Source organism: Pyxicephalus adspersus, chromosome 7, assembly GCF_032062135.1.
Source record: "Pyxicephalus adspersus chromosome 7, UCB_Pads_2.0, whole genome shotgun sequence".
NCBI classification, from domain to species: domain Eukaryota; kingdom Metazoa; phylum Chordata; class Amphibia; order Anura; family Pyxicephalidae; genus Pyxicephalus; species Pyxicephalus adspersus.
In genome coordinates this window covers 4,484,116-4,502,442 of record NC_092864.1, presented here as the reverse complement: position 1 = coordinate 4,502,442, position 18,327 = coordinate 4,484,116, and the positions used below count along the sequence as shown (strand labels likewise).

The 18,327-nt window shown below is 41.5% G+C and overlaps 1 protein-coding gene across 2 annotated transcripts in view; it reads right to left on the bottom strand.

Moving 5' to 3' along the window:
• Positions 1 to 18,327, bottom strand: part of LOC140334887 (apoptosis-associated speck-like protein containing a CARD) — a 34,644-nt gene that overhangs the window by 13,723 nt on the left and 2,594 nt on the right. The window contains exons 2-7 of one of the 2 annotated variants that reach the window (XM_072417159.1): positions 12,959 to 13,308; positions 12,269 to 12,586; positions 12,082 to 12,135; positions 10,267 to 10,506; positions 9,342 to 9,629; positions 7,465 to 7,539 (exon numbers count right to left, since the gene is read on the bottom strand). In XM_072417159.1, coding sequence (XP_072273260.1) covers positions 10,352 to 10,506; positions 12,082 to 12,135; positions 12,269 to 12,586; positions 12,959 to 13,214 — 783 coding nt within the window. In that variant the 5' untranslated portion in view covers positions 13,215 to 13,308 and the 3' untranslated portion in view covers positions 7,465 to 7,539; positions 9,342 to 9,629; positions 10,267 to 10,351. Of the gene's footprint in view, positions 1 to 5,079; positions 7,540 to 9,341; positions 9,630 to 10,266; positions 10,507 to 12,081; positions 12,136 to 12,268; positions 12,587 to 12,958; positions 13,309 to 18,327 lie in introns of those variants that run through there. The other variant, XM_072417158.1, reaches the window with a different exon arrangement.

The following is an 18,327-nucleotide window of genomic DNA, read 5'->3' as shown; positions in this document are numbered from 1 at the left end:
CTTTTCATATTTCTCAGTTTAAGAACCTGCCATCTTTAATCTTTCACATGTCCTAAGCCCTTGTTTGCAACTACTTGAAATGTTGAGGATCCTGCTAGCTACTAATCAGCCACATTTCTTGGAGGTTGTTCAGTGCTCTTCAAATACTGGTAATTTGGTGGTCTGGGATTTCATAGATATTTTGGGACTATTATCTGAGTGTCCTCATAGGCTGCAAGATATGACATGCAGAGTTCCCACACACAGATATCACACTGTGCCCATGATGTCGTTATACATGCCCACAAAGTGGATATATTTTACCAAGCAGTTTTTTTATATAGAAGCCACAGCACCGCTATAGAATTGGGGGGCAGCCTGTGTCCCCAGCTTTAATCGGCAGCTGGAGTCCTATGCATGGATGACGGCTGAGAATGGAGCGTTCTCTATTGTTCTTTCAATGGATTAGAGCTGCAGATGAGAGCTGGGTAGAGGTCCACACACCTAAAATTGGCTGTTCACAACTATGTACATGCACATATTTTGATGTGTGTATGTATGCTTTGTAAGAATTTTCAGGATTCTACCCCATTAAGCTCAATCAATCAGAGGTAGATCATTTGAAGAGCACTAATTTGCCTCCTCTCTATCACGGAAGGCTGGAAATGATCTTTCTATGGCTAGAGGACAGTGGAAGCCTTCTGCTAGAATATCCTCTGGCTAACTTGCACCACAATCCTGATTTTAATGAAGGCACGTTATTCTGCTGTCTCACATTGATATTCCCGTGTTTTGGATTTCTCCACTTTTTTTATAGATCTATTTTTTCTCACGTGTCCACAAAATTAATCTACATGTGCTGGATTATCTGACCCAGTGCGACAGTGCTTACATTTTGCCCCTAGATTGTATGTATGTCTGGCACTTACTAATGCTTCACTAAAACCGGATAAACAGAGTTTACATCTAGGAGAACAATTATTGTTTTTACAATGGTTTAAACAGGATTGAGCCTAGTGGGGTGGCAACTGGAAGCTTCCTAGTAATAGTAATAGTATACCCACATATATCTACACACAATCTTAACAAACAGTTTACATTTGCAACAGAAAATATATAAATCAGTCAATGAATTAGTTATCCCTTTTTTTTCTTTTTAACAGGTGTTTGGTTGTCAAAAAAACTCAGTTTCTCTTTTTCTTTAGACCATGATTCGCAGGAGATACGACCAGCAGCGGTCCATATTTGTCAAAAGACAAATCGCAGAGTGGATCGCAGACATGCTGTGGACCCCTGAAGGGAAGCGCCCAACTGTCTCCCAGATCCAGCACACCTGGAGCGACCTCAAGCGGAGGAGACCAGATCTGGTGTGTGAAGTGGGGGACCGCATCCTGTCTGGTAAGTTTGGCATTTTGTCTTCTCCTCTTGTTAAGGACTGTTTTACAATGATGTGTTTCACAATGTTTGTTGTCTGTGTAAAGTAGTATTGTTAAGCCTAGAAACTGTTTGTTTTTCACTTCCTATATTTTACTACCCTTATTAATTTGGTATATTTGATTTTGTTATTACAGACAACTCTCCATCACGCTGCCTCCAAATTTTGTAGCGGCCACACAGGCGCCTGGCCATCCCCCAGGATGTGGAGGAAGAGGAGGAGACAACATCCCCAGGGGAGGAGGAGGAGGTGCCAGTGCCATACCCAGAGGAGGAGCCATCCCTGGTGGAGGAGGAGCCATCCCCGGTGGAGGAGGAGCCATCTCCTGAGGAGGAGCCCGCTGCACCACATCCGCAGCCAGAGTCCTCTGATGAAGGAGAGGAGGCGGCTGAGGCCGAGGAGATTCCCTGTAAGCTAACCTTAGAATCAATTTTTGTAACATGTTGAAATTCAACACATTCTTGCACTACTTTCACCATTTTTCATTACAAAAAACAAAGAAATATCTAGCAGGATTTCTAGTCATTAATCATGCATCAAATGAACGTTCTTTCTAGGGTGTTGGCTAGCATGACTAGAAATAGACATGAGACACAATGGGAAAGGTTCATTCCCCCAACACATCCCAAAATAAACACTAATTGACCAGTTCTTGCCTACCTCCACAGAGGATGCAGCCCGTGAAAACTCTTCCGAACCAGAAACCAGCAGACATGGATGCTCTACAAAGGCTTTACATATTAAAAGTCTTTACATAAAAGTCTTTACATATCAAAAGTCCCCAATGTTTTGCACACACATTTTTTTTGGATATATTAGGCTCACACATTCCCAAAGGGAGGCTGCACCAGAATCTGCCTAAAAATTAACAAATGTTATCTATATGTAGATGTATTATAGAAAGATCGAAGGTTATTACTTAGCTTTTGGAAGGCTGAACACACACACACAAATCAAATTACCTGGATTCTCCTCCAGTCTTCTCTGCAGTGGGTCAAACGACCTCCTCCTGTAGATGGTGATCTGGTGATGAAAGCACAAAAACGAATGAGCTTGACTCTAACCCAAGTTCATTTGGATTGGAAGGTTCATCTTACCAGGAGGAAGCCCAGTGTCATCTCGATGCGAAGTGACATCCTCATCATCCACATCACCCCGAGCACGGAGGGCAGGAGGGGACTGCTGCGTCTCAGGGCGTATTATTGTAAAAAATGGAAATACACACATTGTTAATGCAAGTCAAAAGAAGGTAAAAATACAGCAAAGAGGTAATTTTCCAAAAATGATGTCATATTTCACCCCCAAGCATAAATACGTAAAAACACAATGCTATTTTGTTCTCAATGCTAATGACTAAACTGTTGCAATCCAAAGAAAATGCAAAAATAAATTACATTTGTAATCAGGTAATGTAAAAGGATTGAACTTACATGGTTGGCAAGCATCGGAGTCATCCCGGTAGTCCACCCCTACCACTGTTTCTGGCCCGATGAATGGCAACGCCAATCTTTCGTACTCCTTGAGACGCTGCACAAGATGTTCAGGATAGGTCCCACTCCTTCCAGCCTCTGTGCCCAGGAGCCTTTTGACGTGTCTGAAGATGTCACTCACATGTTTTTGACACTGGATAATGGTCCGTTGTATACTGCCCACTGCATTAACACTCGTGGCAATTTCCTCCCAGAGTCCCTGCCTTACAGCTTGGGACGTCCGGGAGTGCAAGCCCCCACGGAGTCTAGAAAAATGTTGGACATAGGACTCCATGAGGGCTGCATTTTGCTCAGGAGTGAAGCTGGTTGCCTTGGAAGCAGAATCCCTGGTCCGGCTCAAACTGGCTGAGGTGCCAGGTTGAGGGACCAGGGGCCTAGATGTTACTTGGCCTGCTTCACAGAGCAACCTAGCTGGCCTGAGGGAGCTGCCTGTTGGTCTATGGACTGAAGACCCTGGGGTGGTAGTGGTGGTGGTCATTCTCCTTTGCTCCATTTGAAAAAAAGAAGTGAAAAAATAATAACACACCCAAAACATTTTTTGGAGGAATAAAGTCAATGGTGTATTCTTACTTGTTCTGTTCCTTTGTTGGTTGTTCTTTTTCCGTTTCTTCTTTTTTTGCAGCATGTTTTGGTTTGCATGACCAAAATGACTAAGAAACTGCAAATTTATAGGGATGCAAACGCACACACGCGCGCACACGTACACACGCGCTGACGTACACACACTCTGACATACGCGCGTGCAGACGTACGTGAAAGATGCACGCACCCGCACTCATTTAAATGTGCGCCATTTAAGGATTTTGTTTGCTGTTGTCATGGATCCAAATCTGGATTTGCTCTACACTACTGCTGTTGTTTCTTTAAACTGCACATATCTTATGCTGGAATAAGAGCAGCAGCATCAACAACAGCAGCAACCAGAAGAGTAAACAGTCCGGGCACCACGCATTTTCTTGGAGCGTGGCCGCCTGGAAAGTTTGCGTGGCCAGGATGTCAAAAGGCGTTTTCGCCTGTCTCGCCAGGTCATCCATCACCTGTACAGCTTGCTGGAAGAGAAAATTGCTCCAAAAACTAAGAGAAGCCAGGCAGTGCCAGGAATGACCGGGCTCTTGGCCACTCTCTATATTTTAGGAAGGGGTTCCTTTCAAACCTCCTCGGCCTTAATTTGTGGACTAAGCCAGCCTACAGTTTCCAGGATTTTTACGAAGGTCATCAATGCCATTGTGGACCTTATTTCACTATATATTCATTTTCCTCAAACAGCTCAGGAGTGGAGGAAGGTAAAGGAAGATTTCTTCAGGCGAGCGGGATTACCGAATGTTTTGGGGGCCATTGACTGCACTCATGTGGCCATTCAGGCCCCTAAATCGCAGGAAATCTCGTTTCGCAACAATATCATTCACTGAATGTCCAAATAGTCTGTGATGCCAACAGGAGAATCATGAGTGCACGCACAGGTTTCCCAGGATCATGCCATGATGCCTATATCCTACGTCAGACAGCCCTCTACCCGAAATTCATCTCTGGTGAAATGCCTGAGGGTTGGTTAATAGCTAATGTATAATGTCGTTACTGTAATACAACTAAGAGTAGTCAAATCCTAAGACACCTATTATTTTGCTATGTCCCTTTGCATTGTCAGAATGCCAGGCTATAACCTATATTGTAAATATGTCATATTTTGTGCTAACATCTAATTTAGCAAATACTTTATAAATATTGTACAACATTGGGAGCATGGATGAAAAAGCTAACTTTCAGATATTCCCGGAAGCCCTAGTCTAATTACTATTTTCACAGCTCACAGTACTTCAGTGTGGTAGTCCATAGTAACAATGTCTCCTAACAATCAAAAAGCAAACTTAGTGACCTTTGTAAAAAAACTCTAGTGTTACACTGCATTCACAGAACACTTACTATACCATGAACTAACATATATTATGTTTGTCTTTTTGCAGCTGACAAAGGATACGGGCAGCTTCCATGGCTTATGACACCTGTGCGTCACCCCCGGTCTGAAGCAGAGCATAATTCTTATCATTTCTCGTCTGGACTACTGTAACATCCTTCTTGCTGGTATTCCACTAACCCGACTCTCTCCTCTACAATCTATTATGAATGCTGCAGCCAGACTCATCCATCCTTCCCTCCGCTCCTCTTCCGCTACATCTCTTTGTAGTTCTCTCCATTGGCTTCCTTTTCACCTTAGAATCAAATTTAAGCTCCTGTGCTTTGCCTTCAAATCCCTACACAGTTATTGTCCCACTTACATCTCTGACATGGTTAAAAAATACTCCCCCTGCCGCTCTCTCCGCTCCTCCAATGACCTACTAATGACTTCCACACTCATAACCTCATCACACGCACGAATACAAGAAGTCTCTAGAGCTGCTCCAACTCTCTGGAATGGTCTTCCTCATCCTATTCGGCTTGCTCCTACTTTCTGCTCATTTAAAAGCGAACTCAAAACCCATTTTTTCAAACTTGCCTACCCGGCTTCTTCTGTCATTTGAAACCATCACTACTTCCCACACTACATATCTCCCATCCTTTTGTGTGTGAAATTCCCCCACCTACTAGATTGTAAGCTCTTCGGGGCAGGGTCCTCTCCTCCTGTATCACTGTCTGTATTAGTCTGTCATTTGCAATCCCTATTTAATGTACAGCGCTGCATAATATGTTGGCGCTATATAAATCCTGTTTAATAATATTAATAATAATAATAATAATTATAACAAGGCTCTGCAAAAAAGCCGGGGGATTGTGGAGCAAACCATCGGGCTGCTAAAAGCACGGTTTCTGTGCTTGGCGCGGCCCGGTGGTGAGCTCCTATACGCACTGTGGAAAGCTTCCCGAGTCATCATGGCATGCTGCATCCTGCACAACCTGTGCCTGCACCATGAGGATACCTGGGACATTCCAGAGGAACTCGAGCCAGAGGTGCACCAACATGCTGCCTCAGGCTCCCAAAGCACAGCAGAGGGACGTCGAGTCAGAGCTGAACTAATCGCTAACGTCTTTACACGTGAGTATTTACATTTGTTTACAATGGATGTATTACATATTTCAGCACATCATGTTTGGGTTACAAACCAACCTAGGAGTGGAAGACATAGACCCTGATTTATTAAAGCTCTCCAAGGCTGGAGAGAATACACTTTCAGAAGTGAACTGGGTGATCCAGCAAACCTGGAATGGATCTGGTCCAGGATTTAAAACATTTGCTAGCAAATAAAGAAAAATAGAAGTGTGTTTGTATACAATAGTGCTAAGATCAGGCAGCACAGCAGAATGACAACAAAGCGATAACACTACCACAAATGAACACAGGAGTTGTGTGGCAGCAAATCAATATGCAATTGAGTGTAAACGTCAGAGTAATGCATATGTACATAATTACATTCAAAAACCAATATGTGATTTTGAAAATGGGACAAAGGCAAACAGGGGGTTCAAGTATTAGTTTGGAGTGGAAAGCATGCAGACATTTGTCCTGAATATTCGTTTTTTAAAAAATGACAAAACATTGCAGAAAATTTGCTAAACAACAGAAACTGTTATTACAAACCAGGCACAAAAACATTGCAGCAAAACATGAAACTAACAATAATGAGGATTACAAAGTCACATCAATACATAACATCCAAGCACTTGATGACACCCCTGCAAACCAGTCCAGTTAAATAATATCAATGAAAATGCATATGTATTTATATATTTATATGCATTTAATTGTATTTTGACATATACACAAGTGAAATCACTAAATGTTTTTTTAAACCACCTTTGACAATAATGCTTTTTTTAATTATTTGATTACTATCAAGCCAAACTACAAGGGTATTTGAATTAGATTACAAATGCTTGGTGACAAATTTTTACACTTCATACTATTGTGAGATCACATATTATGAAGTGTTAACTAGTATATATACAGCTTGATATAAATTAGTTTGCAGTGTTGCAAAGCAAACCAAAAAGTATAAAAACAGTTACAAACAAATGTAACAATAAATGAATTATTTTGTGAATGAGTACATTGTAACCTAAAAATGTAACACTTACCAAAAAGAAGAAGCATTAAAGATTCTAATTGACCTGTAGATACGCACAGAACAGAGAGCAGGTGTGCGCTAATTAATTGCGGCCATCAGATCCTCCTTAATCTAATCTAATCGCCTTATTTGCTGATCTCACGATTGACAGCTTAAAAGATCCACCTTAATCGCGCTCCTGAAATCTAATCGCCTTAATTGGCAGATTTGCAACCCCTATTGCTCATTGTTATGAATGCAGGCATCCGGCTTGGCACTGAGGTGCGAGTGCACGAAAGTACAGCGTGAAAGTATGCGCAACCAGCGGATCGAAAGTACAGCGCATAAGTGCGGATTTCATTGATGAATTAGACTCCCCGTCCATATTGGATGCTTGTGGTTTATGTGGACTGGTATGTGTGGTCAATTTATGAAAGTTGTAAATATGGTACATAACTGTGAATGGTCTGGGAAGAATTGATCTAAGAGACGTTAGTCTTAAACCTAATTCCTACCTCCATACCTTGGAATTTAGGAAGTCCATATGCGTAGAGATAATCTGGTGCAGAGATATCAGATAAGTCTCTCTGGAATAAAGCTATACATGTGAAAAGCAAGAGAATATCAATTTTAGTACACTGTAGTTGATATTAAATAAAAATTCAACATTTTTCCAAACAGACTTTCATGAAAGTGAATATGTGCTTTACCGACCAGGCACAACGCAACAAGTTATTAATAATGTGATCCCCCAAAACAGCATAATTGTACCTTTTTATGGAAGCAAAAGCCCCGTGTACAAAACCGGCCACTGCAGCCTGCATGTCGTGCTGATTGGCCAAGTACTGTCACATCCAGTGAATCACATATCCCTCAATATTGGAATCTACCAGTTAAATCTTTTAGCTATAAATGTAATGGGCAGAAGGGGACCATTGAAAGTGTATGTGTATACCCCTGTGTTATCAAATACGATGTTTGTGCCTGTCATTTTGTCATTCACGTGAAAATCACCAATTTGCTTTATGATCAAGATAAAAAAAGCAACATATATTTTATTGATAAGTGCTTAAAGTGAATGCAAACCCTTACAATAAATGTATTGTATACATCGTTAAGTGAAAAAGGAAAAGAAATATGTTGATCATATCAGAGATGACTTCCTTTCCCATTGCCTCTATTATGTATGGAGATGAGAAGAGGGGGATTGGTTCTGTATACCTGCCTTGGGGTGGCAATGGTGCTCCTATAGAGCTATACTACAGTATGTAAGCAACCTGTAAATCACAATTACCATCCTTTAATTATGTCTGTTTTCCTTTCCTTGTATTCAGAATATCTGTCACTTGGAGTACACACACTAGTTATAGAGGTGATTACTGGGGCATTAATAATTTGTAAAGTCAACATAGATTTTTCTGAAAATGGGAAGGTAGAAGGTAAAGGTAGGAGAAACCACACAGGATTAGAATCATAAACCTATTTAGAACTTGGAAGATCCCATGGGAAAACTCAGATTACATTGCTTTGCTTTAAAAAATTATCCTTTCGCCAATGTCAAACTTCTGTTCTGTTTGCCAATGTCAAACTTCTGTAATTCTGTTGTTAATGAGTACATATAAGTTTTAGGAGATGCTTATCCCATAATTTGCAATGCCATACTTTGTTCCACCCCAGTATGTTGCATCCTGCCTATTCCCTCCAGAGTGACTGACAGCAGAAAAGGAGATCTAAGAATTGGTTACGTACTGCCATTGGCTGCTAGGATTTTGTAGCCTTTCCACTCATAGTCACCAGTGCCTGTTGTAGTGTTAAACTGGAACTGCTGGTGTGTTGATCTCTTGGATTTACTCTTGCTGACTCTACCTATTTCCTGATCCCGTGATATTGTATTCTGCTTTGACCTTCCTTTGCCAGTGACCCCATCTCTGCTTTGTCTTTACCCTTCGATACCTAATTCAGTGGACTCTTTACTACGTATGACCTCTGGCTTTGTATTCTGGGCTTGCCTTGCTGGACTGTCTTGTACTGTGTGGGCTCCTGGTCCTCTGTCAGTTCTTCCTGGGATGTCATACTTTGTATACAATAGTCCTGGGGGCAACTGTGTGCTGGGACGGTGCAACTACTCCCTGAGGCTGAGCGAGAGTGCAAAGTTAGATTGGGGAACTGGTGTCTGGTGAGCACTGATGCTGGACCTGGCCTTTACAGTAAAGCTTTAAGTAATCGTCAAAATGGGTAATTTAAAGGCTTTATGTATTTTAAGTGTTGCTTTCCAAGCTAATCCTAAAAAGGCCATCAACCCAATGTTGGGAACAGATTGCCCATATTATTTTTTTTTTAAATAACTTAACTATTAGAACTACAGATGGTTAGATTTTACTCTACCCCCCAACAACAAACCTGGAACATATGTCTTCTCCAGGGCTCGTAATTGCTCATAGTTGTGTCTTCTCAGTGTGTCATATAACTTGTCCTTATTGGGGTAACTCCAGTTGTGGATGGTATCACAGAGCCATTTGATTTTTTCCTGCAAAGACAGCTTCTCTTTTATCCTAGTGTATTGTTGTTCCGTCAGCAGATGCTGATCCAACAGATCTTGTAGAACCAGATCTATATTTCCTATTTTCACTATAAGTTGCATCTGATTTCTGTCCAAGAAGTGATTTCTGAAGATCAGCCGATCATACACTGAAAAATGAATACATAAATATCAGAGGCTTAATTTATTGCCTTATATTGTTTACAGATATATAGGGCAAGCTGAACATTCTTAAGATTCCAGAGACTTTTCCTGTTGTTAAATGCTCCTATAAATCATTTGAAGCCAAACTCCAGGTAGATTCATCAACACCAATTAATGCAGAAATGTATTAAATTTTACGTTTAATAATTAGTGTATTACATTTTTAACTTGGTATCGGCCCTTTCCAGTTCTTTAACATCTGAGTTCCCAGGAAAAACATCATATGGAGCTAATGGGCTCTGTGGCAGTGAAAGGAACTCAATGATAAGGGATCAGAGCAACAGAAAGTAAAAGTCATCAGTCTGCTGCTTTTTTTTCTACAATTTCATTTTTTTCTGTGCCCGTACCACTTTTACAAGTGAATGGGAGACATTGGGAACCATTTTGTGCACAAGGTTGCTGCAGGTTGCGGTGCTAATCCCATCAGTTAGAAAATAGGCACTGTGACCACTGCGGTTTCACATTGAGACCCTAATATAAAATTCTGTGATCTCTACTAGTACCATGTCCCCTGTCTCTTTCCCCTGCAGCACAACTCCAACCTTTAGCATGCTTATGGTAGTATGTGTCCTCATGCGTTACCAAGTTCCTCATGGCCTTATAGTTGTATTTTCTCAGAGCCTTGTACACTTTCTCCTTTTTAGAATCACTCCAGGTCCCCAATGTATCACAGAGTGACCTCATCTTCTCCCAAGGTGTCTCCTTTCCCAATAGGCTTCTGTGTGAGCAGCTGCTGATCATGGAGGTCATCTAACACCGGATCCACCATTTTTATGCTGTTGATGAGTTTTTCTTCATATCTGTCCAGAAAATGATTTTTGGCTATAAAATTTAACAAGAGAAAAATTAGAAACATACTTTTTACTTGATGCTATGGCCTAAGGGGCTACCGAACCACAGAGTACTACATTGAGTCTAATGTTATGAAAATGCTGATCACTGATACCACTCAACTGTCTGCAAACTTTAATGAAACCCTTCTGCAAAAGTCTTCTCTACCTCAAAGTACCACCACTTTGTGGGAGCCACACATTCACATGTATTAAAAAACATGGTATCATTCATCCCAGGTTTACTCACCTGGGGAAAGCTGGAATTGATGTGTCTAAATTAGACTAGCATAGAACCTTCATAAACACATCAACTCAATCTAAAATAATTAAATCCAACAACTTGATTTCAGTTAGTGACCCCCTGACAAACTGTATAAACTCTGTCATTCAACAAGATGCAATGCATGAGAACAACTGGAAGAGAGGTGTCACTCCATAACCAAAAGTTTCTGAAGAAGGGTGAGACTTACACAACAGGACCACCAAGGATTGTTGTAATGGAAGCTGCATTCCAGATTAATTGATTTGCAAAGTAAGATAAGAACGATGGGGTTTAGAAACTGTTGTGTAAAAGTGGAATAACAAAAAACAACTATACATGACACAAGCAATAAATACTGTGTAAAGAAAATATATACCGTATTTTTCGGACCAAAAGACGCACTGTTTTTCCCCCAGAAGTGGGGGAAAAAGTCCTTGCGCCTTATGGTCCAAATATAGCCTACCGAATACAGCCCGCTGAGGTTCTCCATCCGGCTGCCGAGGCTGCAGGCTGCTTCTCCTTGCTGAGCTCTGGCTGCCTGCATCTGCACTCCAGGGAACCCAGTCACGTGACACCACTGTTGCCGGGTTACGCTGGAGCTGTCGGGCAGAAGGTATGAGCAGAGACTCATTGCTGCCTTCATCCACTGGCTGGTTCTCACTGCAGCACAAATGTACATGATCAATGTACATTTGTAAATAGTATAAACATACTATGCACATTGATCATGTACACATGTGCTGCAGTGTGATCCAGCCGATGTATGAAGGCAGCAGTGAGTGACAGCAGATGAGTGAGTGAGATAGCAGAGATAGCAGTGAGATAGCAGACACTGACAAAGTTTTTTTAGCAGCCCTTTTTTAATTAATAAAAAGTGTGGGGTAGTGTTGGGTGTAGGGTAGGGTGTATAAAAAGAAGCAAATTATTGAATTGCTTGAGATTATTCATTTGCATGGAAAATGCAGGATAAATTTGCATTTTCAATACACACAGTGAAAATTCAAATTTATCTGTGCATTTTCCATGCAAAGGAATAATCTCAAGCAATTTTAAAGCCAAAGTAAACGCCACTTTTATTTTTTTTAATGATCGGCAAGTGTGCTGTGCATTCTTGCCGATCATTAAAAAAAAAAAGTTAAGTGACTTGCACATAAAATGCACATAAAATATTTTAGGACACTATTTGTTTCAGAATCTTTTTTTTCTTCATTTCCCTTCTCTAAAAACTGGTGCGTCTTATGGTCCAGTGCGTCTTATGGTCCGAAAAATACGGTACTTCTGCCAAGCTAATCACCTTCTTACCTGCATCCTTTGTTAAACCCTTGCGCGTATTCCTAATGTATGGTGGAAAAACGCCTAAACAAGAACAAGAACTGGAAGTTTGTTATGGTTCATTTGATCAGCAAGAGCCTTAATAGTAAATAGCACCTAAATATTAGGTGCTCACAAGCATATAAAAAGAAAAACAGTTTCAAAGGAGACACCTTACTATAACCACAATATAGACGACCCTCCTCCTCAATGGTGTTCTGAATTATGTGAGCAGTGTTCAGTTTTTCCCTCACTTCAGGATTGTAACATTCCAAAGCCTGGTGGACTTTACATTTGCTGGTCTCATCCCAACACCGGATGGTGTCTAATAAGCCCTCCATTTTTCTTTTGTATGTTGGCTGTTTAGTTAAATCTTTATATTGTTCATCCGTCAGTAAATTTAAATAATGTAAATAGTACAGAATTGGATCTACTCGAATTTTCACGCCCAACAGATCTGATCGATGTCTGTCGAAAAAGTCTTCTGAAGACCATCCTGAAGAAAATCAGAAAGAAAAAGTAGAGTAAGTGAAACAATTGTGTTAACATGGCAGTAGGGTTACCTTAACCTTATGGTTAGAATCCCTTTGTTCCTCAAGATCTAACATCATGTTCTCAGCTAATAGGGGACAGTTTTTTTTAGTTTATCAAGATATTTGAAAAGAGCTTTTCAAAGCTAATGAGTCCTAAAAATCTCTCAGATCTAACCCTAATTTAGCCTTCTCCACTAACTCATTAAAAACTAAAGTTTGGAAAAAAGTTTCAGTTTTTCTCAACATTTTAGTAAAGTTAAAAATTCTCATTGTCACTTCTTCCCATGCTAAAAAAACCCTGCAAACCAATAAATTATGAAATTCAACTTGCTTACCTTCCAAAACTTTCAGTAGATCTTCTCGTATTTTCTTCTCATTGATAGCATCTATAACAGCCAGGGACACAGTAATCCCATAGTTATAATGATAGCATTCCACAATGAGGTCAGCCACAGTTGGTGGATCTGCACCTTCTAGTTGGGAGCTTGGAACCTGTTTATATTTTTTCTTCACATCCCAGGTACTTAACTTTGTTTTAAACTGAGCAAAGCTCTTCTTCAGAAGAAGAACATCTTTTGGCGTTAGCACCATCTCTTCTCCTGTACTGGGAAACAAGACTTCACAGAGGGAGCTTTACATTAAAAGGACATCAGGATGGCTTAGTGGTTGGAAGACTCCATTGCATCTGAAAATCAAAAACATTTTCTGTTTTTACCTTGTGACCAAGTGTTAGGAAGATCAAACATAAATGATGATGTGCAAGAGGCACAAAATGGTACCTAGAGGACCTGTCTACCTACAACTAGGTCCTTAGACCTAGTTGTATAAGCATTCTAACCTAACGACAGTGTAATTGAAAGACCAACTTTTCATTACATTTTGGCTGCTCTGTGTTCACCAGGAATCTTCCAACAAACATTTCCTTGTTTAGGGAGAAGGTGGTTATAATTAAGTATAACAAATCATACTTTATTTTAGATGTATTTTACACATACTGTTAGTAGGTGATTTGGAGAATGGATGGGGTCCAAGACAGTGTTAGTAGACCTTTGCATTTGGTAAAGATGATAGGTCCACTTTGCAAATAGAACCCAGTTTTACTTTACTAAGTGACTGCTTTCTACTCACTTGGTGAATTGGTCCCAGCCGGGGTTTGACTTTTATTGGCAGTATGCTTGATTCTGGGTTTGCGCTTTACAATAAGGAAAAAATGGTGGCCTATTGTTTGTTTTGTTAGGGTTGTCTGGAGGTACCAGTTTAAAGTGGAAGTAAACTAAAAAAAAAAGATTCACAGATCTGACAATCCCTCTGGAGGTTTTCTGGATCAGGTCCCGCAACATCCACATAACCTCCTTCATCCTGGCTTGGTAGAATCATCAGGAACCGCCATCTTTTTTCCTCTCCTGCCTTCTGCCTACATCACCTGATTTCGCACTGCACAGGGGCGAGATCGGGTGATGTAACTGCTGTAAATGAGCAAAAAGAGTGCTGATCTCACTCTGCATGGAGAGCCTCTGCATGGCCTATACAAAAAGGATGAGGAGGTCATGCAGGAAGAATTTCTGGAATAAGAATTGTCAGGTATGACAATGGGAAGTGACACAGGTTCTCACCAGTCTAGTGGTTAGCTATGGGGTCGTGTTGAAGATGAGGAAGAGGGTAAAGGCCTGTAGAAGGAGGAAGAGTGATCAGATTCCAAGTCCATTCTGAGAAACTTAGCAAGTTGCCTGTTTTTGCATTGAGAAAAGTGCATTTTCACTATTACATTGGGAAGGAAAATTATTTTGTCTCCATGTTGTTTTTATTCTCCATCTTTGTTAACCTCCCTGACAGTATTTCTGAGTGTGGCTCGGGTTGAATTATCAATACCAAAAGTGGGGGGTTTAACAAGTCCTAATTGGTCCCGACGATCCAGCGGCATCCTCGAGCAATGCCCAGGATCTTCTTTCCCTGGCAATGCCGGTTGGACATCTGTGTAACCTGGTGATGCCTGGACGGCATCTGCGTCCCCTGCGTGTGAACGTTGGGGACGCGAGGCCAGAGGAAGCAGATGCCGGCCAGGCTCCCGAGTGTGTAGCTGGAGGGCAAGACCGTTGCGCTGGGAGGTAGAGTAGGCAGGAAATACCTCTTTTACATTTAAAAATACTGAACAATGTACCACTTTTAACATAAAATTACAGACATATTTAGACCATCAGGGAGGTTAATAAGTACAAAGGGAATGGTCACCTGGGGAGGTTCCGAGGATATCAGGTCCATAAATTGTTTATTGACATCAATTCCTGAATACAATTACATGCAATGAATAAATAACATGGCTGAACTTAAAGTGTAAGGTAACTCTGATAATGAACTTCACCAGTTTGCTTTTTCTGGGTTTGTTAAAATACATAATTGCAAGCATTTTGTTTTTTAATAAATGAAGACATTCAAAATAGTTTCTATTTCATTAGTACCATGGGACACACAGGATTTGTCACCAGTGACGGGATTAAGAGTGCAAAAGAAAGAAGAAAATGCTGTTTATAGCATTTATTGAAGCATTTATCCTCCCCTTGCTAATACAAACAATGTAGCATGTATCAATAGCAAATGGGTTACTAGTGTGCCACAGCCCTGTGCAGTTTAATGTTTTGCTAAATTTGTAATCTATACTATTTGGAGGATCTGTTGCAAAATCTATTACATGCACTCAACCTTGCACACGCAATTGTCTTTAAAAGCGAGTAAAGGATATATAAATTGTGACACCAATGCAGGATTGGTGGTGGAAGGGAGGTATATTTGCCCAAGATTCCTCTCCTATGTGAAGTAGCAGGTGAAGACTCTCACCTGCAAGGTAATTAATGAAGCAGCACTGAGGGTGGGGATATAACAGAGCCAGGAGCTCAGTCTCTCTATGCCTGGGGACACAGAACGTTGGTCTGTGTGAATGAACTCAAACCTGAGTAAAAAGTTTCTGAAAGCTTTGTTTGGAGCTGACAGGGAGAAGCCCTCCAGCTGATAGACAGGCACGTCGGATGTATAGTAAGTACCGGACAGGCAAGGTTTTCTTTTGCTGTTTTGTTATTTTATCTGCAATCTTTAAATAAACCTGACTATAAGTCAGCTTAACACTTATACCTCAGTGTGTGGTCTGAAATGGATGAACCAGACAAGGGTCCTTTGACCCCAGCAAAGGCGATCCCCTCACAAGTGGTGGAGGATGCGGCAACACATTAAAGTCTGAAAATGGATGACATAGTAAAGGCCCTAATACAGTCTGCGGCAGCCCAGCAGGAGGCAACCAGAGAACAACAGCGCACAAATGCAACCCTGCAAGAGGCCAACGGCTTACTGTCTGCACAGCTAACCACCCTGATAGAGGCCACAAATAAAGACCGTCAAGTCTTGCAGGAAGTGGTGCAGCATGTGGCAAGTCTTCCAGTGATACAGCCAGGAAAAGAGCAGACAACTATCCATGTGGGTCACTTTTTGCAAAAGATGACAGCAGAGGATGATGTGAAAGCTTACCTGGCTACCTTTGAGAGGACAGCAGTGTGGGAGGCATGGCCAAAGGCACAGTGGGCAGGACTGCTCGCCCCATTTCTTGCAGGTGAGGCGCTAAAGGCTTATTTTGACCTGGAACCTGAGGCTTCCCAGGACTTTGATAAACTTAAGTCTGTAATAATGAGACTGTGGGCTCAGGAAAGCCCAAGGTGTATAATTTTGGAGTAAACAAAGGGCATATAAGATGTTTTCGGTGTAAGGAGTTGGGACACATTCCAGTGAACTGTCCTATGACTACTGAACCTATGCAATATGATGTTGCCTTTATGAAAAACTGCATGTCTGTGTTTGTGCAAGTGGTTTGTACTGCAGCAGGTTCAGACAGCGCGGAAAAACATTTGTTAAAGTTAAAAGTGAATGATCAAAGTGTGACTGCGCTGATAGACTCAGGGAGTGTAGTAACTCTGGTGAAAGCAGGCCTTATAGGCCCCTGTGACAGTGAATCAGACACATTCACGGTGACTTGTGTGCATGGGGATACATGTGAATACCAAACAACCCTTGCTTATATTACAACTTCCTAGAGGCCAGTGCTTCATAAAGTTGGAGAGATTTTCCACATTTTTGGAAATTATGGGAGTCCAAGTTGGAACCAAAAAGAGGTGCATGGCAGATATTGACAGCATCAGATATAAGCTTAGAACCCTTAGAGGATTCCCTACGAGGGGAGGTAGTTGAGGTATCAGCAGATAGCTCCACCCCTTTTCCATTCTCTGTTATGGCCGGAGACCTAGATGAGTCCCCGACAGAGATGGAGACGGAAGGGGTAACATTTCAGGGTATGCCTGACCTAGATGTTAGGAAAGACGACTTTCAAAGTGAACAAATGAAGGACCTTACCCTTACGCGAGCCAGAGAGAATATAAAAGTGGTAAACGGGAATCCTGTGGAGTCCTAGGCTTGGCTTTTTGTGGTTCTAGGCTTGCTTTTCCTTACATGGGTCTAGAGAATGACTTGTTGTATCAGATAGATAAGAAGGGAGAGGAGGTGGTACAGCAGTTAGTGGTTCCAAAGCCCTACAGGAGAACCGTTCTGGATCTGGCACATGGACACATTATGGGGGGCCATTTAGGGATCCAGAAAATTACTAAAAGACTTTTAGAAAGATTTTTCTGGCCTGGAATACATGGAGACATTAAAGCATATTGTGAATCCTGCCCTCGGTGTCAGATTTCAGCCCCTATGCCCCATTTCCGCAGCCCTTTGGTGCCCTTGCCGATTATTGAAATACCCTTTGAGCGCATCGGGATGGATTTGGTTGGCCCCCTAATAAAGTCAGCTCGGGGTCACCAGCATATTTTAGTTATAATGGATTATGCTACCTGTTCTTCCGAGGCCATAACTTTGAACAATACCTCATCAAAGACCATCGCAATAGAACTGGTCCATGTGTTTAGTCGGGTTGGTATTCCAAAGGAAATACTCACAGATCAAGGGCCACCCTTTAAGTCTAATGTTATGAAGGAACTTTGCAGGCTTTTTAAAGTTATCAAACTACGTACATCAGTCTATCACCCCCAAACTGACGGATTGGTCGAAAGATTTAATAGGACTCTGAAACAAATGCTGAGAAAGGTGGTAGATAAAGATGAAAACAAATGGGACTTTTTGCTCCCATAGTTGCTGTTTGCCATAAGGGAAGTACCGCAGTCTTCCACAGGGTTTCACCTTTTGAGCTTGTATACGGTAGGCATCCACGTGGTTTGTTAGATGTGGCTAAAGAAACGTGAGAAGCACAGGTCTCACCGTACAAAAGTGTAATAGAGCATATGTCACAGATGAAGGACAAGGTTTCAGCAGTCATGTTAATTGTTAAGGAACATATAGGACGGGCTCAAGGAGTACAGAAAATGATTTATGATAGGGGGACATGATATGGGTAAATGGCAAGGTCCATTTGAATTTATTGAAAGATTGCGTGAAGTGAACTATGAAGTATACCAACCAGGTAAAAGAAAACCTTGCCTGTCCGGCACTTGCTATACATCCGACGTGCCTGTCTATCAGCTGGAGGGCTTCTCCCTGTCGGCTCAAAACAAAGCTTTCAGCAACTTTTTACTCAGGTTTGAGTTCAATCACACAGACCAACTTTCTGTGTCCCCAGGCAGAGAGAGACTGACTGAGCTCCTGGCTCTGTTATATCCCCACCCTCAGT